This window comes from Pseudorasbora parva, chromosome 23 (assembly GCF_024679245.1).
Source record: "Pseudorasbora parva isolate DD20220531a chromosome 23, ASM2467924v1, whole genome shotgun sequence".
Classification (NCBI taxonomy): domain Eukaryota; kingdom Metazoa; phylum Chordata; class Actinopteri; order Cypriniformes; family Gobionidae; genus Pseudorasbora; species Pseudorasbora parva.
In genome coordinates, this window is record NC_090194.1 from 14,456,904 (window position 1) to 14,484,831 (window position 27,928).

General features: G+C 38.7%; 1 protein-coding gene across 1 annotated transcript; it reads left to right on the plus strand.

The window, feature by feature from the left end:
• The first annotated feature begins 806 nt into the window (after window positions 1–806).
• LOC137062501 (integrin alpha-2) lies at window positions 807–27,927 on the plus strand. The gene is made up of 30 exons (XM_067433370.1): window positions 807–887; window positions 4,545–4,668; window positions 4,980–5,089; window positions 5,983–6,074; window positions 6,224–6,338; window positions 6,437–6,564; window positions 7,717–7,865; window positions 7,948–8,098; window positions 14,576–14,729; window positions 14,848–14,921; window positions 15,025–15,163; window positions 16,285–16,430; window positions 16,513–16,656; window positions 16,754–16,957; window positions 18,179–18,309; window positions 18,390–18,553; window positions 18,644–18,792; window positions 18,909–19,019; window positions 19,120–19,202; window positions 20,018–20,159; window positions 20,250–20,336; window positions 20,639–20,715; window positions 20,804–20,887; window positions 20,979–21,081; window positions 22,974–23,084; window positions 23,239–23,349; window positions 23,823–23,936; window positions 24,027–24,116; window positions 25,500–25,616; window positions 26,880–27,927. The coding sequence occupies exons 1-30, from the start codon at window positions 842–844 to the stop codon at window positions 26,967–26,969; spliced, it is 3,540 nt and encodes a 1,179-aa protein (XP_067289471.1). The 5' UTR covers window positions 807–841; the 3' UTR covers window positions 26,970–27,927.
• The last annotated feature ends 1 nt before the right edge of the window (window position 27,928 follows it).

Consider the following 27,928-nt stretch of genomic DNA (forward strand, 5'->3'; position numbering starts at 1 on the left):
TTAAATAAATAAAAGTCCATGTCCATGTCTGAAACACCAAGTGGAAGCCATATGTTAAGGTTGTGGCTAACATGAATCTTGACAATTAGGCACACGTAGCTACACTTCAGTGTAACTGCAGAATTCAACAGAATTTGAGCCAGTGGTCTAGAATATTGCTTAAACATTTCCTGTTTACTTTGAAAATATGCCAGTGAGGTAAACTCCTCAATTACATCCTCAGTCTGAGAGATAAAATCCCGTCAGGACTCTTGGGTTAATCATTGTTTGCGTGTGTGTGTGTGTGTGTGTCATGGTCTGCAGTGGGAACAGTCATGAGTATGACTATTACAGTACTGCGCTTTACCTACCTGCCTTCCTCAGCTGCAGGACTCCGTCCCCTCCCCCTCTCCCACCTGTCCACGCCCACCCTAGTTACGCAAGAAAATAGCAGCGTCGATGAGGCGCAACTGTAGCCTACATATACTGTGACAGTATACTGTCTCAACATGTTGTACATCTCTCTTTTAGAACATCATTTCAGTAAATTGTGTTTATGTGGTCTTTCCTAACAGTTATTTTTGTCTTTCTATTCTGTTCTTCACTTTTCCATGTGTAGCTATTATTTTGAAGTGTGAAAAAAGTGTGTTTTTCATATGAACGGACTGCTCTGAGTTTCCTTATTTGGTCAGTTTGCATTTTGTCGGCTAATGTCAACATGAAAGGAAGATTCAATTCTGGCCAGAGAGCTGCCATGACATCATATCCTGCCATAGTAATTTTTACCCTAAGCCCGAGTTCAGGTTGTTCATTCTGGCTGGAGACAACACTATCTGCTTTCTCCTTGACAATTTCTCCAGCAATGGACAGAATGGAAAAGGCTGTGATACTACTGATATTATTGCAGAGTAAGTACTTGTTTATTATGTTTACTAGATATTAATCCCCATAGGGTTTTCTTTCTTTCTTTCTTTCTTTCTTTCTTTCTTTCTTTCTTTCTTTCTTTCTTTCTTTCTTTCTTTCTTTCTTTCTTTCTTTCTTTCTTTCTTTCTTTCTTGTTTTTTATATTTTTTTCACATTTCAGGGGACAGACATGTTTACATTCTCATTTTAAAGTTTGTGTTAAAGCGTTATAAGGGGCCGTAGCTTATAGGCCATAATTATTGAAAAGCTCTTACAGGAAATGAAAACGTTGATCAACTTTAGTGAAATTCATTCATATGCATACACACCATGAAATACATCTTACTATTGAAATGGAAAACGTTAATCAACCTGAGTGAAATTCATTCACACTCGTAACTTAAAAACCACTTACAAACAATGCCTTAGTGAAATTTATTCCTGAAATGAAATCATTTCACTTGATGAGAGCTAGCTGTTGAATTATTATTGATATTATTGCTATTAATCACACATAAACTGACCTTTAACAAAAAGTGACTGGGTTGTGTTTGTCATATTTACTTTTATTACAGTGATAATATGCACTTGTCTCAACCACTATTATTAATATGTTGTTGTTGTTTTGTTTTTTTAAATGCAAACTAAAAGAGGCAGGGTTGTGTAAAATATATGCAGCAGCAGTGAAATAAAGGTAGGCTAGCGTTGCCTGAATCCCCATTTGTGTGGCAAGCCTAAACTTGGCCGCGTGACAAGCGGAAGTAGGCTACCGCTAGAAAGCGGCCGTCGTCCAGGCGCATGAAGTTAAATAGCCTAAAAAACTTCACTAGCTGGCAGGCAGCAAATTATACACTCATTAAACCATAGATTGCCCATTAGATATACAAGAAGAATTGTATCTCATAACCACTCCAGAGAATGATATATCAGGAAAATTTACACATTTATCAGAATGTACAGGACGAAGGTCAGTAAAAATATGATTTAAAAAAAAGGTTGTCTTGTCTTTACCTCATCTTAGGGGTAAACTGAGACGTACCAGATAAGTCAAGGGGGGTAAAGTGTACCACTTACTCTGAAACTACCATAACAACACATGTTGTAGTAGTAAGATTCATGACAGCTAGCTTGACAATCACACATTCGAGAACTAATGTCGGACTAGTAGGCCTAACAGAATCATGGGGATTGGTCAATTAAGCACATTTTTCCTAAACACTTTTAAAGTAACTTTGAACAGAATCAAATACACAATATAATCCAAAATGTTTTAACTAACATTCAAATGACAGATAGAACCAGTTAGATCAGAACACAGTCAGGGGGTCAGAACAGGACCCTTAGAGGTGTCTGTGGATCAGAGGAAAAGACAATCAAAACCAGTTAGAACAGCCTGGGACTCAGAACACAGGACTAGACCTGCCTGGATTAGAATATCAGCCCACTGGCATACTCTACAACTAGGCCTACTCTACATTCCAGCCCTGAAGGTTACAGAGAAAGATGAGGAGTTGCTCTCTCCGTCTAGTTCCTCCAGACCTTTTAGGATGAGGCAGCTTCTTCACCACATCACTTATAGGAACATTTGCCCCAGGTTGTCTTCCTGGTTTATTGCCTTGGCATAATGGCTTTTCTACAATGTTTATGACATATGTAATGTAATATTACATTAAAATATGTTTAAGACTACACTTACATTGTGCCTCATGTCCCACTTTACCCCACAGCATTTGTCTCTCTCATTTGTCTTTAAAACAAGATGAAACAATAAACTGTATCTTATAAAAGTTATATAAGTTTATTTTCATAGCATGACAAAAAGTTTTACTTAATTTAAGAATAAATCATAATAAGTGGGAAAGAAAAAAAAAGATAAATTAAGATAATTTATTTATTTAAGGAATTTTTTTCTCAAGTAAATTAGTCTATATTAATTATGATCAAATATTTTTTACTAGAAAATAAAATAGACTTTTATTTTATTTTATGCATTTTTACTCTCAGAAAAAATTAAAGCTGCAAGCAGCATTTAGCGGGGTTCAAGCTTTTAAGACCTTTTAAGCACATAGGCATTAAAGACATTAAGTTTATTTAGCAAGATTTTAAACACTGAAATAATAGATGGAAAAGTCCATTTACAGCCAATATAGGCAATTTACCATAGGAAATGCATGGTTTTTAAAGCTTTTTCACAGTTATAGCGCCACCTATTGTCCGATCTCTTTAAAACATTGCATGCTTCATTAGAATGTTATGCCACATGTACCCAACAATTTTCGTGAAGTTTTGAGTTTCCCCTTAGGATTTATAGGCTTTTGAGTGTATTTTGCCACGCTTCTTTTTTAAATGGCCCTGTTATAGCCATCCAAATGCAAAAGTTCAACTTTTTTTGATAGTTTTTGATCTAGAGAGTCCAGAGAATTGTCCTAGACTGGTTTGGTTCTGATCGGGCAAAAAACCATGGACAAGTTCACAAAGTAGGTTTTTAACATAATTACAAATATTTAATTAACGATTTGATTGACAGCAATGGCCCCAGAGGCAAAGTTGTTCAACATGAGGAGATCTATCATATGATATGCATATTTTGAGGATGTATGCAACACCATGTGATTACAGAGCCATAAGCATAATAGGTGCTCAAATTTCATTGGCCTATGGCGGCCATGTTTTTTGAGATACGCCAATGTCCTCATAGAGATAAATGGTACCTTGGGCCAAGACACCGCATACCAATTTTCAAGTAAATCAGACTAGTAGTCGTGTGGTTATAGCCGTTTTTGTGTTTTTTTCATGTTATAGCGCCACCAAGAGGACAATCATCGCGATTTTTTTCATGTGACCGAAGGTTGAGCTCATAGACATGTGACCCAAGTTTTGCAAAAATATCTCTTTCCATTCACAAGTTATAGTCATTTTCGTAAAAGTGGCCCCTGGCCAGTTGTACATTTTGGTTCCACTTAGCGACCATGAATTGTAAAATTTCATTTCATAATTATTAATAGTCTCGCTCCAAAGAACATTTCTACAGTGCTTTGGTTCCAATCAGGGAAAGATGTGGGAGAAGTTAACAAAAGTAGGATTTTCAACAAAAAAAAAATTCTCAAAATTGGCGCATGAAGGGCGAGCCAATCCGAGACATGCGTTTTGTCCGTCCCGAGCCAAGGATTCCAACGATATAAGACACTTGAGCCCTCGCCTAACGGTTAAGGAGTTATGAGCCGTTTCGTACTTTTGCTCGCTGTAGCGCCCCCATCAGGCCGATCGGGGCGTGCCTCGGTGACGTAGGTAGTCGGTGTGAGTACCACCAGCCCTGAAAGTTTCAAGTCTCTATGACTTACAGTTTGGTCTGCCCGATCAGTTTTAGATGGAGAATGATGCATCATGGGAAAATTAACAATAACAACAGGGTTTCAGCCTTTCAGGCTTGAACCCCTAATAAGTATACTTTTGTAATAAATTTGAGTTGTGAGGGCGTGTTTGGTTTAAAGTCTAAAAGGGTTGGGTTCTCAATTGGACTTATCAGTTTTGTTTGAAATATACCGACATACTGCTGCTCAAAAGAATGATTTACCAATGTCAGTTATCCCATGTCATTGATGGTTTTGTAGAACTATGAGTCTGAATGCACTGCTAAGAATGCCATCTTTTCTTTGCTACAGGTTTTATTGCTCACTCCCAGGGTTTTAATGTAGGAACTGCAGGCGCCAAAATCTTCTCATCAGGTGCTGCGGTAGAACAGTTTGGCTACACTGTACGACAGTTAAGCAATAATCAAGGAAAATGGTAAGATCTGTCACACACTGCGTGCGTATATGTTCTCCACATGTATAAAAATACACTGAAGTCTATTCATGGAAGTGTCAGACTGATGCATTGAGACAGTCACAGTGTTGGGGAAAATGAGAACTTTGTTCATGACTAAATCCTGGTCCTAAATCAGGAACACCAGGAATTGTGATCTTTTATTTTCTTCTTTTTCTTCAAAATTATTATTTATACTTTAAAATTATTTGATTTTAATCTCTGACAAATGTAACTAGTTTGTTTGCATTATTTAATTGATTGCACAGAGAAAGTGTGTTATTTCTCCTCAGGCTTCTGGTAGGTTCTCCCTGGAGCGGATACCCTCAGGATAGAAAAGGAGACCTCTATAAGTGTGACACTGGTGCTCCCAGAACCACCTGCCAGAAACTAAACCTTCAGAGTAAGGTTATCTTTATTTTGAATAATAATGCACTTAAAAAAAATATTGTGGTGTTATGGGTTTTGCCATAGAGTATCATGTAAATGTATGATATATATATATATAAAAAAACAAAAAACAAAAATTTTTTTTACAGTGTATATATATATAAATATACACTGTAAAAAAAATTTTTTTGTTTTTTGTTGGTTTAACTTAAAAAAGTAAGTAACCTGGTTGCTTTAAAATTTTGAGTTTATTGAAATTAAAAAATTGAGTTGATAAAATAAAGGAAATTTGTTTAATAAATAGAAACTCAAAATATTACTTTATCTGAACCACATAAAAATTTGATAAATCATGAAAATAGCACTTTATGGCATGTTTCACTGTGTCATCAGAAATAAAAGACACAATTACCCAATATGCTTACAAAATCTTTTAATAATATTTTAATAAAGGTTGTCGAATTTCAAAAAATGTTCATTGTATTAACTCAAAATTTTAATTTCAATGAACTAAAAATTTTAAGGCAACCAGGTAACTTTTTTTCGAAATAATTTTTTACAGTGTATAGCACCATTGTATTGCTATCTGAAACAACATACATTTTTCGCATAAAACTGAAGTTGCGATAGTCTTTTCTTCTCTATTGTGATTTATATTTGAGTGAAACAGCTTCTCGAACAAGAATCAATGTAGGGCGGGGTTTGATTTTGTCCATGGGGAATTGATTGGATGGTTGTGGTTTGCTATTGGTGGATTTTATGTGAGTGACAGGTTGTCCCGCAATCACACGAGTAAACACATCAGAGAAGAGATGGCGCTGCAAGAGGAAGAGGACGTTATTTTGATTCAAGGCTTCAAAAATATAAATATTAGGATTTTGATTTTTATCTGTATATGTGTGTCAGACTCTGTCAACATAGATGGTGTGCAGAGCATCAACATCAACATGAGTCTGGGTCTGACTCTCACTCCAACAGCTAAACCTAACAGATTTATGGTATGTTGTGGTAACATTGTGTCACCATCAGAGGGCGCAGTCACCAGAATCATCTTTAAAAACATTCATTCAATCCTTGTCATATACTGAAGACACTCTTTTATGGTTCAAGCTGGATTAAATTTATAGAATAAATGTTTGTTTTTCAGACATGTGGTCCTCTGTGGGCTCAGCGCTGTGGCAGTCAGTACTTTTACCCAGGAGTGTGTGCTGAACTGAGCCCACAGTTTACACTCCAGCCTGCCTTCGCTCCTGCCCTTCAAAGTACTTCTTAATTTTTTACTGTCAAAAAGTTACAAAATACATATTTTCTAGAGTAAATTTGTCATTCTTAATCTTCTAAACCTGAATTTCTCTTTCAGCTTGTGGTGGGCCAATGGATGTTGCCATTGTTTTGGATGGATCAAACAGTATTTATCCATGGGGTGACGTTATAAACTTTCTCTTAAAGCTTTTGGAAAATCTTGATATCGGACCAGATCAAACTCGAGTAAGTACTGTTAAGCTGTTAGGCTTATACTGATAGCTTATCCAAAGCTTATAGCTTATACCAGTTTTGTATTTGATTTATTAGATGTTAGGGGTTAACAGTTTATGACCTTAGACCAGTAGTGAAAAAAAATGAAGATCAAGAGTGAGGAGTGCAATTTATTACAGAAAAATTTACTAAAGAATAGCTTGCAGTTTCATCATCAGAAGCCAACTTCAAGTCTCACAAGGAGTTCGTAGGCTACGCTCCGTCTCTCCCCATCTCGTTGTACCGTCCATACAGTTGTCCCAACAGTTATACAGTTTTCAAGGTCTATCGATGTCATTACTGCAAGTTAAATGATTCTGATTGCCTCAGAGAAAATGGACAGTCATGGTAAATTTCCAAACATTGTCAATAAATCAGATGTGTCCATAAATCCCTTGTTGAAGCTTTTACCCTGGAATTAGGCACGTAGCGACCTTCCAGATCTGGAGGAGGCGCAAACTTGACCTGAACAACATGTCCACCCATCTCTTAGATGCCCATTGTACACTTTCTCAACACTGATCTATAACACAGAATATTGCTCACATACAAAGATACACAGTCTCTCCAAGGTTGGAGCTGATTAAGCTCCAGTTCTGACCAGAAAGTTTTCCAAAACATACTGATAACATGTGCTTTCTCTCAGTGAGAGATACAGACAATAGTACAGGCAATATTCTTGATTCTTTGCAGTAAAAGGAAATATAAAATGAATAAAATATAATACAAATGAAAGACAACTCCATATTTCATATCTGGAAGCTGGGCTAAGTGAGCAAGCACTGTTACTGCACTCCTGGCATGTTAGGGGTGTGTTATATCTCCAAAATTCAAACACATGACAATATGTTGCTATCAAGTGTTTAGCGTCACCACACATCTCTAGGCCAGGCCCTCAATTACCACTCAGAGACCAAATAAAACTTTAGAAAACAAGGAACAGTTAGTGGTTCTCTTGATTAAATAATATCATAACTGGAAAGAATAATTCAAAATCATTATAATAAGAGGAGGATAAATATTGATGAATGCTTAATGTGGATATATACAGGTATATTGAGGGGGCAGTGGATTTCAGAATTCACCTTTCAAAGATGACTTAATTTGGATTTTTTTTTTTTTTAGGTCAGTATTATGCAGTATTCGGTGGATTTATCCTTTCTTTATCCTTTTAGTTCTGACCAAAATAAAGAAAAAGTTATTTTAGCAGCTTCTGCTATTAAACAAAAAGAGGGAGACCAAACCAATACTTTTGCAGCACTTGAGAATGCCAGGTACCATATCCCCTTTTTTATTTGATTTCATTCAAAAAAATTTTGGAAAAAAACCAAACATATGTGATGGTTTGTGTTTCAGACAAACAGCTTTCCTACCAGAAAATGGTGGCCGTCCAGGTGCCACTAAGGTGCTGGTAGTGGTGACAGATGGGGAATCTTTTGATGGTTATAAAGGTCAAGAGGTCATTGAGAGATTGGACAGAGATGGCATCATTCGCTTTGGCATTGCTGTGAGTGAGAGATCAGCATGAAAAAAAAAACATTACATTCATAATTCAGTTATGTTGTTTCAGTGTAATTATACAATTTCTTAATAACTATGTAACTGCATGTACTTACTAAACAAGGTAGGGTTTTTTGTTAGTTACTAGTAATTATGCACAGTAATTGTTATGTTATTTTACTATAGTAAATAGATTTAACGTGTAAGGCCGGAGACACACTGCAAGCGTGGCGTTTCTGTTGCGTGTCAGCAGCGAGGCGGCTGCCTGGCGTTTTCTCCTTCTTTGCACACCAGAAGCGTGTCTGACGCGGCGCTGCTGCTGGTATTAATGTACAGGGAAGCCCTATACTTCATGTTAAATATAAATATATTGCCTATTGATACAGCAAAGACAACGTCGGCAGAAGCCTATTGACCATACATATCTATGGTATTGACGGCAAAATAGGCTACAGAACATTTTGTTCTGTATTGACAGGTTTAATATTTCAAAATCTATAATTATGTAGTTATCTGCATTTATGTCAACCTACAGACTTTCAAACATGAAAATTTCATTTTTTAATATGTATTTGTGTCAAAATGGCATATAAACATCTTTTCCTATTCTATTTTGCCTAGAAAAACTCTTCCAACACGCTCGCGTGTCGCGTGAAAAATAGGCCTCTCTTCTATTTGAAGCATGCACACTTTTTCCGCGTGGCTCAGACCGCGCTGTCACACCACGGTCTGTCCAGCAGAGGGAAACTGAGAGCACAAGACCTTCCACATCTTCCTAGTTCACTGTTCATTATCAGTTCAATGAAATCACCTGTGCCTAGCTTGTTAGAGTGTTAACTATTGTATATTTAAAGACTTGCATTTGCTTGTACCTTTGCTCAGTCTTGAAGTTCTCTTGCCTAGCTCTATGCCTTTGTGTTGACTCGTTCAGACTACCCTAAAGACTTTGCTTAGACCCTTTTGACCAGCTTCTCTGGTAATCTTTTGTTTCATGTTTTGGACTCTGCTGCCTGCAAAATCCAGTGTGGATTTGGGCCTTGCTCTCCTAAGCTCCTCTGATGCTGGATCCTTTGTGTTGTCTCAAGAAGACTAAGTAAAGACTTTTTCTGGTTACTTCTATACCTGCCTCCTGTTAATATCTGCCAAATAGATCCTCACTGCTCAGTAGCCCAGTGGTTAGAACCTAGGGTTTCCAGCAACACAGTCTGGGTTCGAATCCGGACCTGACAGCAAGACTGAGCCATACAAGATATGGACCTGGCAGATACTGAACAAATTCATGGAGCCATTAGCAAACAGGGAGTTTTGCTTGGAACACATGAGACACAGCTCCAAAGATTGACAGAGGCTGTGAACCAGATTGGGGAGTCACTGCAACAACTACAGGTACACTTTCCTCGAGAACCTGTGGTATTACCAGCACCAGAGACCCCACCAATAACTGCCCCAATGCCCCAAGAACCAAGGATTCCAACCCCTCAGCGCTACGATGGGAGGCCTGGTACCTGCAAGGGTTTCCTTACTCAAGTGTCACTCATTTTCGAACTCCAACCAGCCATGTTTGCTTCTGAGAGGGCTAAGATTGCATACATTATCTCCTTGTTGTGTGATCGTGCACTGGATTGGGCCTCAACTCTGTGGAGACAGCAGTCCCCCATCTGCTCTGATCTAAAGGTGTTCACAGATACTATTCAACAAGTATTTGACCATCCAGTCAGTGGCCGTGAGGCAGCCAGGAGACTGTTAGAGCTACATCAGGGGCATCAATCTGTGGCCGACTATGCCATTGAATTCCGTACTTTGGCTTCGGAGAGTAAGTGGGATTCAGAGGCACTCATTTCAACCTTCTATCATGGCCTTTCTGAAGGGGTTAAGGATGAATTAGCCAGTAGAGATTGGGGTAAAAGTTTGGAGGAACTCATAACTTTGGCTGTCCGTATTGATAACCGTATTCGTGAGAGAAGAAGAGAACGCTGCACTACCCGAGACATGCTCACGTTACCATCCCTTAATGCCCCAGAGGTTTCCCATTTAACTCCACAGACAGAGGAGGAACCTATGCAGCTGGGTAGGGCCCGCCTTTCACCTAAGGAGAGAGAGAGACGCATGAGAGAAGGTCGGTGTTTCTATTGTGGTGGCTCGAACCACTTGCGCTCTTCTTGCCCTGAGTTAGCGGTAAAAGCCAAGGCTCGCTAAGGGGAGTGGGGTCCTTAGCGAGTGGAACTGCTCAGTTTGACACTCCTCACTCCCGTTTACTGCTGCCAGCTACTCTAACCTGGGGGAACAGCAATGAGAAGACAGTGACTTTGAAAGCATTTGTAGATTCTGGTGCAGCAGATAACTTTATGGATATTAATTTGGCTAAGAAAATGTGTATCCCCTATGTGACTTGCTCTTCGTTCTGGAAGGTTGAAGCGCTTGATGGCAGGCCGATAGGGTCTGGAATAATCAAGTTCAAGACAGTTCCTTTATGCTTGACCATTGAGACTAACCATCATGAAACCATCTCTTTTTATCTGATCAAGTCTTCCAGAGAATCCCTAATTCTAGGTTACCCTTGGCTACGGCTTCACGACCCTCAATTCTCCTGGACCTCTGGAACTCTCCTCCATTGGGGCTCTGTATGCGCTGATTGCTGTCTCTCTCCGGCTTCTACTGTGGCCGGGAGTAAAGAAATTCTGGCAGCGGTTGAAGAGGTGAGTGCCAGTGCCTTGAAAAAGCCACAAGATTTAACACTCATGCCCCCTGAATATTATGACTTGAGAGAAGTGTTTAGCAAACAACGTGCTACTAAGTTACCCCCTCATAGACCATACGATTGTGCTATTGACCTTCTTCCTGGCACACTCCCTCCTAGAGGTCACCTATATTCCCTCTCAGCCCCAGAGACTAGGGCCATGAACGAATATATCCAGGATGCTTTGAGAACTGGGTTTATTCGCCCATCATCTTCACCAGCCAGTGCTGGGTTCTTTTTTGTCCCTAAGAAAGATGGTAGTCTTAGGCCCTGTATAGACTATCGTGGGCTCAATAAAGTGACTGTTAAGAATCGCTACCCTCTCCCGCTAATGTCATCTGCTTTCGAACTGCTCCAGAAAGCTAAGATCTTTTCTAAGTTAGATCTACGAAGTGCATACAACTTAGTACGAATAAAGGAGGGAGACGAATGGAAAACAGCCTTCAGTACACCAACGGGCCACTGGGAATATCAAGTCATGCCTTTTGGGTTAGCTAATGCCCCAGCAGTGTTTCAGGCCTTCATCAATGACGTCTTGAGGGAGATGTTGAATCGTTTTGTGTTTGTCTATTTAGACGATATACTGATTTTCTCAGACTCTTTACAGGAACACATTCAACATGTCCAACAGGTCCTGAGGAGGCTTCTTGAGAATCACCTTTTCGTAAAGCTTGAAAAATGTGAGTTCCACGTGCCCCAAGTTTCATTTTTGGGCTATGTCGTCTCACAAGAAGGCATCCAGATGGAACCGATGAAGGTATCTGCCATCACCAACTGGCCCCAGCCCAAATCACTAAAACAGGTACAAAGGTTCCTTGGGTTTGCCAACTTTTACAGGAAGTTTATTCGCAATTTCAGCACTATTGCAGCGCCCATCTCCACTCTTACTAAGGGGTCGCCCACTCGTATCCATTGGACTGCTGAGGCTCAGCAGGCGTTTGACAGGTTAAAGGGACTGTTCTCGTCTGCCCCTATCCTGGAACACCCAGACCCTGAATTGCCATTTATCGTGGAGGTGGATGCATCAGAAGTGGGAGTTGGAGCAGTGCTCTCCCAAAGGTCTATCACAGATAACAAAGTCCATCCATGCTCTTTCTTTTCCAGACGCCTGTTGCCAGCAGAGAGAAACTATGATGTGGGTAACCGAGAGCTCCTTGCTGTAAAACTTGCACTAGAGGAGTGGCGGCACTGGCTGGAGGGGGCTAAGCATCCTTTTGTTGTGTGGACAGACCACAAAAACCTGTCCTACCTACAGCAGGCAAAGCGCCTTAACCCCCGGCAGGCCAGGTGGGCTCTCTATTTTACCCGTTTTAATTTTGTGATCTCTTACAGACCTGGATCCAAAAATGTTAAGGCTGATGCCTTGTCACGTCAGTATGATTGGTCCCAGAAGGACCATTCCCCAGAGTTCATTATTCCCAGAAACTGCATTCTCGCACCGGTTTGCCGGTCCATTGAGGATACTGTGCGTGAGGCGTTACGTGATGTACAGATTCCTAATGAAGTTCCAGCAGGATGCTTATTTGTGCCCAAGGAAGCAAGATCTGAGGTCCTCCACTGGGGTCATGCTTCTGCCCTTGCTGGACATTCAGGAACTAAGAGGACGTTGGATTTTATTCAGAGACGTTTCTGGTGGCCAGAGATGTCAAGAGCGGTCATATCTTTTGCACAAGCCTGCCCAGTCTGCGCTCAACAGAAATCCTCTAATCAGCGCGCTGCCGGCCTTCTACATCCCTTGCCTATCCCACAACGCCCTTGGTCGCACATCTCTATGGATTTTATCACGGGGTTGCCAGCATCAGAAGGTAATACTGTTGTACTGGTGGTGGTGGACCGCTTCTCTAAGGCTGCACACTTCATTCCGTTACCTAAGCTCCCTTCTGCCAGAGACACTGCTGATCTTATTCTTCAGAATGTTGTAAGAATCCATGGAATTCCAGTAGACATTGTTTCGGATCGAGGTCCCCAGTTTATGTCTCGTTACTGGAAAGCGTTCTGGTCCCTGTTTGGTTCTTCTGTCAGTCTCTCCTCAGGTTTCCACCCTCAGTCGAATGGCCAAACAGAACGGATAAATCAGGAGTTGGAGAAATACCTTCGCTGCTTCACATCTCATCAGCCATCCTCCTGGAGTCGTTTCTTACTATGGGCAGAGCTGGCTCACAACACCTTAAGAAGCTCCTCCACAGGTCTGTCTCCGTTCAAGTGTCAATTTGGATTTGAGCCACCATTGTTTTTCAGCCAAGAGATAGAGGTTGGAGTCCCTAATGCTGAGAGATTTGTGGAGCGCTGCAGAAGGACATGGAAAAAGGCTCATGTAGCCTTGAGGAGTGCTTCCACCCGCTACAAGAGGTATGCAGACAAGAGAAGAAGGGCAGCTCCACACTTCAGAATCGGACAAAGAGTCTGGCTCTCAGCTAAAGACTTACCGTTAAAGGTTGAATCCAAGAAACTTGCCCCAAGATTTGTTGGCCCATTCAAAATAATCAGACGGGTCAACCCTGTTACATACCAGCTTGCCCTACCAAGATCTTTAAGAGTAAGACCTACTTTTCATGTGTCCCATTTGAAACCCGTATTAACCTCTCCTTTGTCTCCCCCAGTCCCTGCCCCTCCAGCCCCTCGCATTATAGAAGGTGGTCCCACATACACAGTGAAAAGATTGCTTGATTCAAGACGCCGCGGCCGTGGCTTTCAATACCTGGTCGACTGGCAAGGTTATGGGCCTGAGGAACGTACCTGGGTGCCAGCACGACACATCTTAGACCCAGACCTAATCAAGACGTTTCATCACTTGCATCCTGACCGTCCTGGGCCGTCGGGAGTCGGCCATAAAGGGGGAGGCCCTGTCACACCACGGTCTGTCCAGCAGAGGGAAACTGAGAGCACAAGACCTTCCACATCTTCCTAGTTCACTGTTCATTATCAGTTCAATGAAATCACCTGTGCCTAGCTTGTTAGAGTGTTAACTATTGTATATTTAAAGACTTGCATTTGCTTGTACCTTTGCTCAGTCTTGAAGTTCTCTTGCCTAGCTCTATGCCTTTGTGTTGACTCGTTCAGACTACCCTAAAGACTTTGCTTAGACCCTTTTGACCAGCTTCTCTGGTAATCTTTTGTTTCATGTTTTGGACTCTGCTGCCTGCAAAATCCAGTGTGGATTTGGGCCTTGCTCTCCTAAGCTCCTCTGATGCTGGATCCTTTGTGTTGTCTCAAGAAGACTAAGTAAAGACTTTTTCTGGTTACTTCTATACCTGCCTCCTGTTAATATCTGCCAAATAGATCCTCACTGCTCAGTAGCCCAGTGGTTAGAACCTAGGGTTTCCAGCAACACAGTCTGGGTTCGAATCCGGACCTGACACGCGCGTGAGCCGCGCATGTAACGCAGGCAGTATGCAAGCTCTAACCGGTTAACATGGGAGCCGAAATAAAAACGGACACGCCACGCAGCAGAGACGCTCACAACATGCTTGCAGTGTGTCCCCGGCCTAACACCTTAAAATAAAGTGTTGCCAAAACTTGAAAAATGTATGGTATTATATAACATCTGCTCAAATGAGAGAACATTAGGTAAAATTACATGAGTAGAGATTCATTACAGAAAATGGTGTTAAAAAATATATCTAATTTTACACACTGCAGACAATAGTTTTTGTTACATATTGTTTTAAGGTCGTTTAGATACTGGACGACAAAACAAACACAAGTATTTTTAAATTTAATGTAAAAGTATCTTCAATGAATTCACAGATTCTCAAGGAAGATGCCAATATTAAAAAGTTCATCGAGGAGATCGAACTGATCGCTAGCACTCCGACGGAGAACTACATGTTCAATGTGTCATCAGAGGAAGCTCTAATCAATATCGCAGGAACTCTGGGGGACAGAATCTTTAACATCGAAGGTAAATCGCTCATCTTGCTTCCATGTGTGCCAAATGCATGCAGCGTTCTTTCATACAGTGACAACAGGACACTTTTGTAACGATAAGCATATAAATATTTTGACTTGTTTGATTTAAGGCACCAATCAAGGTCAAGAATTTAAATTGGAGATGTCCCAAGTTGGATTCAGCGCACACCAGACCAACAAAAAGGTGCAATAATCTTTCAACACATCATATCTGATGGAGTAGCCTAACTAATATTTAATGTACCATACGAATTCGCATAAAATGTGGGTGCCGATTTATTCCACAGGATGAGATGATGCTGGGTGCTGTCGGAGCGTATGGATGGTCCGGGACCGTCGTCCATCAAACAGCTGGGAAAGCACACATTTTCCTCAAGAATGCTTTTGAGAAAACCCTGGATGACAGAAACCACAGCTCATTACTCGGTGAGTTAGCGGTGTGACTAAATTGATGTGTATTTTTTATATTACCAAAATCTAATATAGATGTCATGTGTGTTTATATTCACATCTTTATTATTGTTCAAACGTTTGGGGTCAGGATTTTTTGTAATTTTTTTAAAATACATTTTTTATTCAGCAAGGACACATTAAACTGATAAAATAACAATAAAGACATTTATAATGTTACAAACTGTTACCTCTTGCTGTTCTTTTGAATTTTCTGTTTATTAACTCTTTTCCCACCAGTATTTAAAGAAAAGTTCCAGCCACCGCCATGGTTTTTGACAATTTTCACAAAAATGTATTAGCCCATAAAATATTTTGTTTTATAAAGATGACCCTCTTCTTTATAAAAAAAACTAAAAACTTTTATTCATGTATTCTTTTTTATCAACACTTGAATATTGTGTTGAATATAAGTTTCATAAACTTAATAAAAATAGTGTAGATTTCTATGAGGTTTAATGTTGATGATCGTGTTGTTTTACATATGCATATGGTTACATACCATTGCTTATTTTACTGCGTCTTCCTCGCATGTGTTTTGATCAGGAGATTCATTACTCATTCAGAAGATGCGTAACAGCGCCCCCTAGCGTCTGACAGTGAAAACACAGAAACCCGGAAAATTCAGTGTTTGGTGGGGAAAGAGTTAAAGAATCCTAAAAAAAAGTATCAGATTCCACAAAAATATTAAGCAGCACAACTGTTTTCAACATTGATACTAATAATACATGTTTCTTGAGCATCATATCATCATATTAGAATGATTTCTGAAGGATCATGCGACACTGAAGACTGAAGGAATGATGCTGAAAATTCAGCTTTGCTCACAGGACAAAAATAACATTGCAAAATGTATTTAAAAAAATTGTAATAGTATTTCACAATGTTACTGTAATAATACTGTATTTTTTAATCAAATAAATGCAGTGTTGGTGAGCATACGAGACTTCTTTCATAAACATAAAAAAATTCTTAACGACCCCAAACATTAAAATGCTACCTTAAAGGTACATATTTTGAACCCTGCAGTGCAAAAATACAAAAAGTATTTTAGATTTTTCTCAGTTATTGATTCTTTTCTCCTGTCATATACTCAGGCTACTCTGTCAGCTCTGTGACTGACGACTCGTCTGAATATTATGTGGCCGGTGCTCCTCGTGCTGTTCATAGAGGACAGGTTGTAGTTTACATTATTGACAGCCTGAGTCGACCTGTCATCATAGACTCATTTAGAGGAGATCAGGTACATTTGACCCTCAGTGATCTTGAGTTCTATAAGACAGTAAAGTCATGTTATATGTAATTGTTCTGTCTGTGGTTTGCAGATCGGGTCTTATTTTGGCAGCGTTCTCTGTCCCGTTGATGTGGACGCTGATGGTGGGACTGATCTGCTTCTGGTTGGAGCTCCGATGTACATGAGCGAGGAGAAATATGAAACTGGACAAGTCTACCTGTTCACCATTAGCAAGGTGACATAAATAATCATAATTTTCTGAAAGTAAAGGGATTTTCACTCATATCCTAGAAAGACTCATGTTCTTATTTCTTGTCTCATGTTGTTCTTAGGGCGTCTTAAGCAAACAGGGCAAATTAGAGGGACCCTCCTCATTGGAGAATGCTCGGTTTGGGACGGCCATCACTGTCGTCCCAGATCTGAACCTGGACGGCTTCAGTGACGTGGTGGTTGGCGCCCCATTGGAAGGCGATGGCCAAGGTGCCATTTACATATATTATGGAGAGAGAAAGACCATCAGAAAGCAGAGCTCACAGGTAGAATGCATTAATTTTTATTTTAATATTCCGGCTGATATTACCAGTAAGATTTCAAGGAAGTTTTGCTGGTTATGCTGTTGACCAGTCATGAAAATAAAACTTTATTAAATTCTTTTGTTATAAATTTGTAATATAATAATATTTTAACAGTATAATATAATATTAATAATATAATATTATAATTACATTTTTAATATAGAATATTTTAATATAATATTCTGCTTATTATTCATTGAAAAATATTTGTCTGTTAAATGAAAGTAATGCAGTGTACCTAACAGACTCTTATTACTGGTCAGATAATATTTTATTTCAGATTATAAAATGTCAACTCATTTATTCAACTCAAGTTATTAAATTATGACTTAAAGTGTTCATATTATGCTATTTTAAAATGTTCCTAATTATAATTTAGGTCTCCAACAATAGGTTTACATGCATTCCAAGGTCAAAAATATTGCAGCTTCACCTTTTTTCTAACAGCGTCTGAAACGGAAATCTATTCTAAACCCATCCTTTCTTAAGCTTGGAACATACTCTGCAAGAACAAAGAAATTTGTTTGTTTTCTTGAGGTGGCAAGAACAAGAACAAAGTTTGTTTTGGCCGGTACATTCCATACTTCACGAGAAAAGCGGGTGCCGAACATCTGCGTTTCTCGCAGGCCCACTTTAAATGTCTGACCAATCACACGATAGTTCTCAGACACACGCAAGAAAAAAGTTCTGCTCAGACGATGTGTCGAGAACAATCTGCGAAAACTCCCAAACCAGGGATGCAAGAACAAAATGACGTCATTTTGTTCTCGCAGCCCTGGGAGTGATAACTTTTTTCTCTGTTCTTGGGGAGTATGTTGTAGCCTTTAGAGCCTGCTCTGATCTAGGTCAGCTGGCCCAGTCAGTTTTGATTGGTCTACTCTGCGCTGATTGGTCAGATGACCCAGTCTGCTGTGATTGGTCTATTGCTTACAACGTTTGATACACAGTGATATGAACAGTATCGACGGTGTCGGTTTCATCATCTCAATCTCAACCTATGGAAATGTATGCAAAGTGAACTTGCTTTTGAATTAAAATTGAAATTTCTAATACAAATATCACACTTCTAAGAACTATAAGATCCTCTTCCTTATTATTATTTTTTAATTATGAGCAGCTTATTTGTACTTGACCTTTATACTAAAAAAAATTATTTTGTTATCTTTCTCTTGTTTTCTGCAGAAAATTCTTGGATCTAAACTGGACCCGGTGCTTCGGTTTTTTGGACGCTCTTTAGATGCCCGTGGAGATATGAACGGCGACTCAATCCCTGATATTTCAGTCGGAGGAGATGGGAAAGCAGTGCAGCTCTGGTGAGGGTCTCAGTGTAGTTGTTTAAGATCTAGTAAATCATTGACTGAAATTGTGATCTTTAGAGTATTTCTGATCTCAGGTCAAGGGGAATTGCAGCTATCACAACAACGGTCTCCTTCAACCCGGAGAAGATTAGCATTCTGAGTAAACCTTGTATGTTCGGTGGAAGGCTGGTGCCGTGTGTTACTGCCAGAGTCTGTTTCAGGTCAACATTCAGACCCACTACATTAGTGGGTAAAGTAGGTAAGGTCGTCTCATGTATGTTGTATCTCATATGTATGTTAATTTTCTAAAAACTCTCCATGAAAGTGAATGGAAAACACTGTTCTTCAGATATCAAGTACAAACTGACCATTGACGCAGACCTGCAGTCATCAAGAGCCACTTCAAGAGCCCAGTTTGACAACTCAGATCGTGTTCTCCAGAAAGCTGTCAGCGTCTCTGAAACAGAAACCTGTGTAGATCATAAAGTCTATGTGCAGGTGAGTTTTGCCAGTTACCACAATCCTCATGCTGTTCATAATAACAGTGCTCACTGTACTCCAGCTTTATAAGTGCTTGAATGATGATTTTACATGGTTGTTTTCATGGTGTATAGGAGACTCCTGATTTTGTTAGTCCAGTTGCTTTGCGAGTCGACATCAGCCCACAGAATCCAGAAACTGGCCCTGTTCTAGATGCATTTCAGCCCAAAGCATGGGAATTTTTTGTAAGATTCCCTCTGAATTTAATTAAAGGCACCTGTACTTCCAATGTCAATTATTTCAAAGTTTTTAAACATCATCAAAACTGCATTTCTCTTTGCTCAGATACCTTTTGTAAAGGATTGTGGCTCTGACGACAAATGTAAGTGTGACCTGAAGCTGACTGTGATAGCTGTTGATGCACCAAGGTAAGCATATTAGAATATGTTTTAAAAGGCTGGTGTCTTAAACCGCTTAAAGGGATAGTTCACATGAAAATGTACATTCATTACCTTTATGTTGTTCCAATGCCTGCTACACTAGTGTGGGGACTGGGCCTGTCAAATTCTAACATGTTGTTATCGTTATAAAACTAAAACTATTCAAAATTGATTTTGGTCATTAAAATAAAATATAAATATAAATATTACCTTAAAAAAAAACTTAAATTAAAATTAAAAATGGTAACTAAGTTTAACAACTGAAATTACTAACACAAACTGAAAAATAAATTGAAAACAAATTGCTGCTGGTTGGAGGTTGGTCGTTAAATTAATTATAAATTTAAACTAAATAGAAATATATTTTTTTAAATCACATAACCAAATTCCTACAAATTAAACTAAAATGAAAACAGAAAAAATAAAATAAAAGTTAATTCAAAATATTGACATAATAAATTCTAAAATAGTAGGCTATATAATAACTATTAATATAACACTGAATTGGACACACACAAAAAATCATAAAACTTTTTTTTTGAGGGTCAGACTGAAATTTTATTTCATATTTTGTTTCAATATAAATAATTTACTAAAGCTATTTGAAACAGGGAGCATTTCAAGTAATGATTTAATGTTTAGTGGTCTGCTAAAAAAAAGATGACATAATTTTTGTTCAAGTGAACCTTCTTTTAGAAGTTAACTCAAAATAAATAATACATTTCTACCACCAGGGCAATGTGTAATGTGTTATTAAAGAACCAGAATCCTGAAATACAAACAGATTTTGTTGTGTTTTGCAGCTCATCTTCACTTCTAGTCAGCTCTGACAGAAGAAGACTCTCCTTCATTGTGACAGTGACGAACACGAAGGAAAATGCGTACAATACAAGAGTGTCTGCTAACTTCTCCAATAACCTGTTCTATGCCTCTTCTACACCCCCTGTATGGGCACCATTTTATGATTTGACATAAATCTCCTCGGCTTTGTCTACGAGAAATTGTATTAGTGAACCTTCCTGCTTATATTTGCAGGATGATAACACTGAGGTGAAATGCACTTCAAAAACAGGCTTGCTTGACTGCCAAGTTGGATACCCAACCCTGACACCTGGCCAGACGGTAAGAGAAAAGTGTATTTGTGTGTATACAGGTTTATATTGCATTGTGGGGACCAAATGTTCCCACAAGGACAGTATAAAGACCACCTACATTGTTGGGACTAGAAGCAGTGTAAAATGTATGTAATGTAAATGTAAAATGCAGAACATTTCTGATAGGTAGATTTAGGGTTAGGGTTAGAATATACAGTTTGTACATTATAAAAATCATGATGTCTACAACATGTGTGTGTTTGTGTGTAGGTGTGTGTGTGTGTATACGCAATTTTTGATTTCTTTAACAATTGAATTTTGTCTCATCAGGTAAGATATGAGATCAACTTTGACTTCAACCTGAATCAACTCGAGAAAAATGCTGTAGTGAACTTTGAAGTGCAAAGGTAAAGACACTGTTTTAAGACATTTCTGTTTTTACTTTTCTGTATTTTGTTTTTTTAACTGTGAAAAACCCTGCATAATATTTTCCAGTGACAGTGAGGAGGAAGTGACATCTGATAACAAGGTCCATCTATCCATCCCAGTCCAGTATGATGCTGGAATTATCCTCAGCAGGTCAGGACTAATGCTTTAACCTTAATCAGCTCATAATGAAGTATATATATATACTTGTATATAAAAATAATATTTTCAATTCATTTTATAGAGACATAAGCTTGGATTATTGTGTCATTGGTGCTGAGGATCAAGTCAAACACACAGTCTCAGATTTCAATGACATCGGCCCAGAATTCATCATTACATTACGAGTGAGTCAACAAAATTGACATTTAATATCACACTAATATACACTATATTGGCAAAAGTATTGGGACACCCCTCCAAATCATTCAATTCAAGTGTTCCAATCACCTCCATGGCCACAGGTGCATAAAATAAAGCACTAGGAATGCAGACGCTCAGGAGCTCAGTGAATTCAAGCGTGGTATCGTGATAGGTTGCTATCTGTGCTATAGGACCATTTGTGAAATTTCTTCACTACTAAATATTCCACAGTCAACTTTTATTGGTAACAAAGTGGGAGCAATTGGGAACAACAGAAACTCAGCCACGAAGTGGTAGGCCACATAAAATCACAGAGCGGGGTCAGCGCATGCCGAATGCAGAGCCACACAGTGTGCAATAGTGATGCAAAGTCCGATTTATTTCCGCGAACCGGTTCTTCTCGGACAGTTCGCCTGAATGACCCGGTTCAAAAATCCGATTCATAGGTTCCTGACCTCATCATGCAATGAAGTAACTATGCATTTTTCATGCTATTTAATACATTTCTCTGTCATGTTATATAAAGGGAACAAATAAAGTAATAATCTATATAAACGCATATTGAAATAATCAAGTAGTTATTTGCGTGAGTGCGTTTGCCTTTCATTTGCTTAATGCTGTTTGTGTTGTGGTCAGTTAATTAATTTATTCTTCACGTCGGATTCAACTGAAAATTGCGCAACAGTACATACAGTATTACAGGCACTGATCAACAAACGCGGATATGTTACATGTCTAAAGTCTTATAAACGTATACTTTTTTATTTACAATAATCTTCATGCATAATAAATAAATAAAATGTATGGTTTTTGCATGTTTTAATAAAATGTTATTTAATAACAGTAGTCATCATCATAAGCATTTTCCATCAATCAGCCTCGCCTCGGAAATCCTTGGCAAACTTCGACAGATTTTTGAACCGCCTCAATTGGTTATTTTTCAGTCGGACGTGCTACTTCCGCTTTTGCATCTTGCGTCATCAACACGGAACTACAGTTCGATTGTGAACCGGCTCGACCAGTTACTTGCTGAGAACCGGCTCAAAAGAACGATTCGTTCAAGAACCTAACATCACTAGTGTGCAGAGTCAATAACTACAGCCTCCAAACTTTGTGTGGTTTTCAGATTAGCTCAAGAACGTGGAATGGGTTTCTATGGCTGAGCAGCTGCATCCAGGCCTTACATCACCAAATGCAATGCAAAGCGTTGGATTCAGTGGTGTAAAGCACGCCGGAACCAGACTCACTGGAGAAGTGTTCTCTGGAGTGTTGAATCACGCTCCTTTGTCTGGCAGTCTGATGGACAAGTCTGGGTTTGACAGTTGCCAGGAGAAGGGCCTGACTGCATTGTGCCAAGTGTAAAGTTTGGTGAAGGGTGGTTGTTTTTCAGGGGTTGTGTGCGGCCCCTTAGTTCCAGTGAAAGGAATTCTTAATGCTTCAACGTACCAAGAAATTTTGGACAATTTCAAATTTGGGGATGGCCCCTTCCTGTTCCAACATGACACCAGTGCACACAAAGCAAGGTCCATAAAGACATGGATGAGTTATTTTGGTGTGGAGAAACTTGACTGGACTGCAAGTTCCTGACCTCAACCCGATAGAACACCTTTGGGATGGATAAGAGCAGAAGCTGCGAGCCAGGCCTTCACATCCAACAGAAGAAGAATGGTCAAAAATTCCCATAAACACACTCTAAACCTTGTGGAAAGCCTTCCTAGAAGAGAACATTCTTAATCTTACAAAGTAAAGTTCATTAAAGTTCATGTGCATGTAATGGCAGGCGTCCCAAAACTTTTGGCAATATAGTGTAGTTCCCCCTAGGGTTTGCAATGTGAAATATGCAATAGATAGCTGTTTGAATCATGCCTTTCTCCAGGTTTCAACGGGAACCTTCCCAATCAATCGGGCTCGTTTGACCGTCTTGCTGCCCACCAGCACCAAAGCTGGAAATCCTTTACTATATGTGACTTCAGTCAAAACTGCACCTGTAAGTGTAATGCTCGATTAAGAAGTATAGTTACTATAATTTTGCGGAGCACTTCCTATGCAAATAAAGTCTTTTACTGCACATAATGCTGTAAATACAAGGCTGGGATCAAAATGTACCAGCACATCACTGAAGCTCTGTTTCTGATGAGCAGGTTGTAAATGTGCGGTGTGAAAGCAGCGCTCTGACTGACCCGTTAAACATCAGAGAGAAAACCTACACTGCCAGCTTCACTCAACAGAGCTTTAGAGGGACAACAGAACTGGTCAGTATGTGTGTGTTTATGTGAAATTACACAGAGTGTAACATGAGCGTTGTCGCACAATTAGCAGCACATACAATAGTCTCCAAAAGTTTGTTGTCTGTAGGATTTGATTTCTTTGAAAGAAAATAATACTGTTATTCCGCAAGAATGCCTTAAATTGATCAAAGGTTACAGTAAAAATGTATAATTTCTATTCAAAGGATCCTGAAAAAAAGTATCATGGCTTGAAATCATCATATTAGAATGATTTCTGAAGGATCATGTGACACTGAAGACTGGAGAAATTTTATCACAGGAATAAATTACATATTATTTATATATTAAAAATGAAAACAGTTACTTTAAATTGTAATAAAATTTCACAATAATACAGTTTTACTGCATTTTTGATCAAATAAATGCAGCCTCTCTGAGTATAAAAGACCTCTTTTAAAAACATTCCAAACTTGTGTAACACAGTTTATCATTTCCAGAATTGTAAGACAGCAAAATGTGAACAAATGACTTGTGTCCTCGGAGATCTGGAGATGAAGGCTAGCTACTTTGTAAACATCACCGCAAGGATCTGGAATGGCACTTTTGCCTTTGTAAGTGTCCTCTGAACTGTTTTATCTCTATTTGCCATTTCTGTCCTGAGCAGAAGCTTCATTCCACATCCCATGTTTATCTCCTTCTAGGCTGATTTTCAGTCAGTTTTAGTGGCTGGAAGTGCTGACATTGAAACAGCTCAGCCTGATCTCATAGTCGTCACACACAAACAACAACAGGTCAGTTCATGATTCTTTTTTTTCCAGTTGGTTTTAAGATTTGTGTTTCCCAAAAGCATCATTAGCCAACTATGCTATTATCAACATAGTTCAATGAGTCAGTGTTCCCCGAAAACCATAACTTCAACGAACATTCGCAAACAACGTTGCAAAGTTGTGTGGTTGGAACGACAGCCCTCAAGCTGTGGTTAGATAGGCTAGGTTCTTGTTTGCATGACGTGGATTTAATAAATCCTTATCTTGAGCAAAATAAGCACGCTGACATTCAGTACAATCTATATCTTTTTTAAGAAAACATACAAATGTCTTTTACATCTTTTAGTTAGTCAAGAGATTTAAAGCACCGCTTTTGAAGAGTGCACGTGGGTACATGCTCTTGTACGTAAAAAAGAGCCTATGATTGAATCTGGAATGATTGAAGCCTTCTAACACACTGTTTAGGTGAATTTAAACAATGGCTAAGTGGCTAAACGCATCTCGTTGTCATGTAAGGGCCCTGTTCATGTTAAACAGACATTTTAATTGCATTTTGTGTCTGTTAAGAGGCACAAAGACACCGTTTACGTTTATGCCCCCAAAGCTGCCGTTTTAGCTGAGGGGGGGCTCTGGGCATTAACTGATATAACTCTGCGTTGCAAGCACCTATCCGTTTTTTTTTTTTTTTTTCTATAGACTGTACTCAAAAAGATCAAGATAAACTTAAAAATTTGCCAGAGTTGACCTTTAAGCAGTGAGCTGTGTTGTTGTACAGGAAACGCAACTCAGTCTGGTTTAAGCTGGTATGACTCTTATTGGTTGACCACCATAGCCATTCTGTTAACTTTAGAACTAATGGGGAAGTTGGTTGACCAGTATGTTTGTTTTAATCAGCACATTTGCATTGTTTTTCCCACACAAATATCTGAACGTATTTAGAAACAGTTTACTTTCATTCCCCATTTTGAAATATATATATATATTAATGTACAGTATGTGTGTGTGTATATATATATATATATATATATATATATATATATATATATATATATATATATATAGACACACACGCACACCTACATTATTGGTTTTCAAGTCTCTTAATTTCTTTTCTGTTATTTAATACCACTTACTTTTAAATGGTAGTGCATCACAGTTCCCATAAAGTCCCCATTAAGCGTAAAAAATCAAATGTATTCTATTCTATATATATATATATATATATATATATATATATATATATATATATATATATATATATATATATATATATACATACATACATTTTATAATATGTATATAATATTGTGAAAGCTGTTATATTATCCTGCTAGTTTAGACTGTACAGCGGTGTTGCTTTATTGGTCATTGATGTGCTTTATCTTATCTTTCCTGACTCTGCTGCAGATTAAAATTACAGTTAGTAAAGAAAGAGCGATTGGCGATATTCCCATCGGTGTTATAATCGGAAGTGTCTTTGGTGGACTCCTCCTGTTTGTTCTTGCTACATTGATTCTATGGAAGGTATGTGGTTTTGTTTTAGCATGAACTACAACTACACTCTCAGAAAAAAATTGAGAAGTTGGCGGTACCCTTTCAAAAGCATATAAGCACCTCAAAGGTACATATTAGTAAATTGTGCATATTAGATACTTTTTAAAGGGTACCATCCCAGTGACCGGTTTCTACCTTTTTTATGTGTATACCGTACAACTACACTGTAATTATACAATGGAAAATGCTTTATTTATAATATAATATAATTATTTCATTATAATTAATGCAGCATCTGTTTCTTCGCTACATTATATGATCACACTATCATTAAAGGGGTCATGATTTGCATTGTTTTATGTTCTATTGTTGTAATGTACCTATAATGTTATTATGATTTTTACATTAAAAAAAATCCTAATTTAGAAATAAAAGGCATTTTTCCTACCCTGATTTTAGCTCTCTGATTTGAATGCTCTGTTTGAAGGGGCATGATTTCTTTTGCACGTTTTTACTATTACAGCTCTCAAGGTTAACTTATCATGAAAAGTGTTGATTTTAGCATTATATTTAGATCATAAGATGGGCTTACATTTGGAAATATATTACATCTACATTTCAGTGGTAACACATAAGGTGTTGATCATCATCTTTCTTTATTATTGTTAGCACTACTTCGAACTAAAGTGGCGTCTCTTCGGAGCTGTCATTGTCTTAAATGAGCCGCGGCAATGTTTCAAACTAGCTTCTAACGCTAGACAAATGCCTTTATTTTCAACGCGATCACCTTGTACCCAAACCATTTTGAAACTAAGAAGCCATTTGTCCTCCGATCACAAACAAGCGTTTGCAGGACTCATGTTTCGCGCTGTAGGGGATTTTAAAGGGTCATGAAACCCCAAAACACTTTTTTTTTTAGATGTAAACAGATATGTATGGGCTGCACATCATTGAAAACACTAAGGGTACTCATTAATGGTATTCATATGTGAAAATAGTTATTTTTGCATTTTTCAGAGCGATTTCTGTCTTCCGGTTTGAAAAGCTTAGTCGGAGCAACGTCACAAATGCTGACGTCGGCGCAGCTTTTTCGGCACAAGTATTGGCTGCTGGGCACATGCTGACGTCGACCGCTCCGAGCGATTAATATTATATTGTATTGTTGAATAGCTATAATTAATGGATAAAAGTTGGGTCCATGTAATAGAGATATCAGTATTGGTATCAATGTTTCATAGTGCTTAGTAAAAATATGCCATTAAACAAAGTAATATTATACTGATTTCCCATCAGGTTGGCTTCTTCAAGAGAAAGCAGTTGCCACAGAAGGGGGGTGAACAGGACCAGGCAGAACAAGAGGGTCTGTGTGAGAATCCAGCATGAATGGGACATGCATGCTCCGCTCTGTGACTACATGACAGTGATGTTACCTCGAAGTGTACAGATTAATAACTGATATTCAGTTAACTGGCATTTGCTGGAGGTCTCGGTTATGATAATTAGACTGTATTTTAAAGCATCTCACAACTGTTGAATCTAATGACTTGATTACTCTGTGCTCAGTTGTGCGCCGTTCTCAACATGTATGGATGAATGAGTTTGTACTTGCATGAGAGCTGTGATGTGTCACTTTAAAGACAGGGGGGTTGGGTGAGATGCCTCTGTCAGTTCCTGTCTCGTCCTGACTTGCTTCAGTATGTCCACTGTTAAGCATAAAGCATAACTGAAACTATTCTGTGTATCATTTGAAGCTTGTCAATTGCAAGTCGCTAACTAGCTGCTTTGGATAAGGACTACTATATGAAAAGTGTTTCTGAGACTCATGACTTAAATTCACAGTTGGTTGTAACTGTGAAATACTTATAATGAATTATTCTTACTGCTGTGATTGTTCAAGCCCCAGGGGCAGATTAAATTATGTTCTTTAAACCTTGTTTTTGTTGGCCAGATCTCTCTTCTCTTCCTTCTGGCTATTCTGGAATACTTAGCATATCTTAAGAGACTGGCATGCATTTTTATGGGTTTATGTGTTGCTGGTTGCTCCAATAGCGATAGTGTTTCTGTCACTCCCTCGATCTTGCTGCAGTGTTTATTAGTTTTGTAATGAATGTTGAGGTAATATAACACACATAGAGATTGTAGACTGATTTTTATCATATTCTATTGCCACACACCATGTCTTTTACCTTACATGGTTGCGTTTGAATGTGTGCATGTGGGTTTAGTTTGTGTGACAACTAAGGTGTGCAAGCACGCTGAACCTGATTTCACCAAGACTGTAACATGTTACTGAAACAACATTACAATCAACCAGTCACACTCTACCCTAAGGTACAAAAGTG

What these genes read in the sequence shown, in the direction of transcription:
- LOC137062501 (XM_067433370.1), top strand. Translation starts at nt 842, where the DNA reads ATGGACAGAATGGAAAAGGCTGTGATACTACTGATATTATTGCAGA. An exon ending in GGGAAAGCAGTGCAGCTCTG is followed by an intron (nt 18,310 to 18,389) that starts GTGAGGGTCTCA and finishes TTCTGATCTCAG; the next exon opens with GTCAAGGGGAATTGCAGCTA. An exon ending in CTTCAGTCAAAACTGCACCT is followed by an intron (nt 23,085 to 23,238) that starts GTAAGTGTAATG and finishes TCTGATGAGCAG; the next exon opens with GTTGTAAATGTGCGGTGTGA.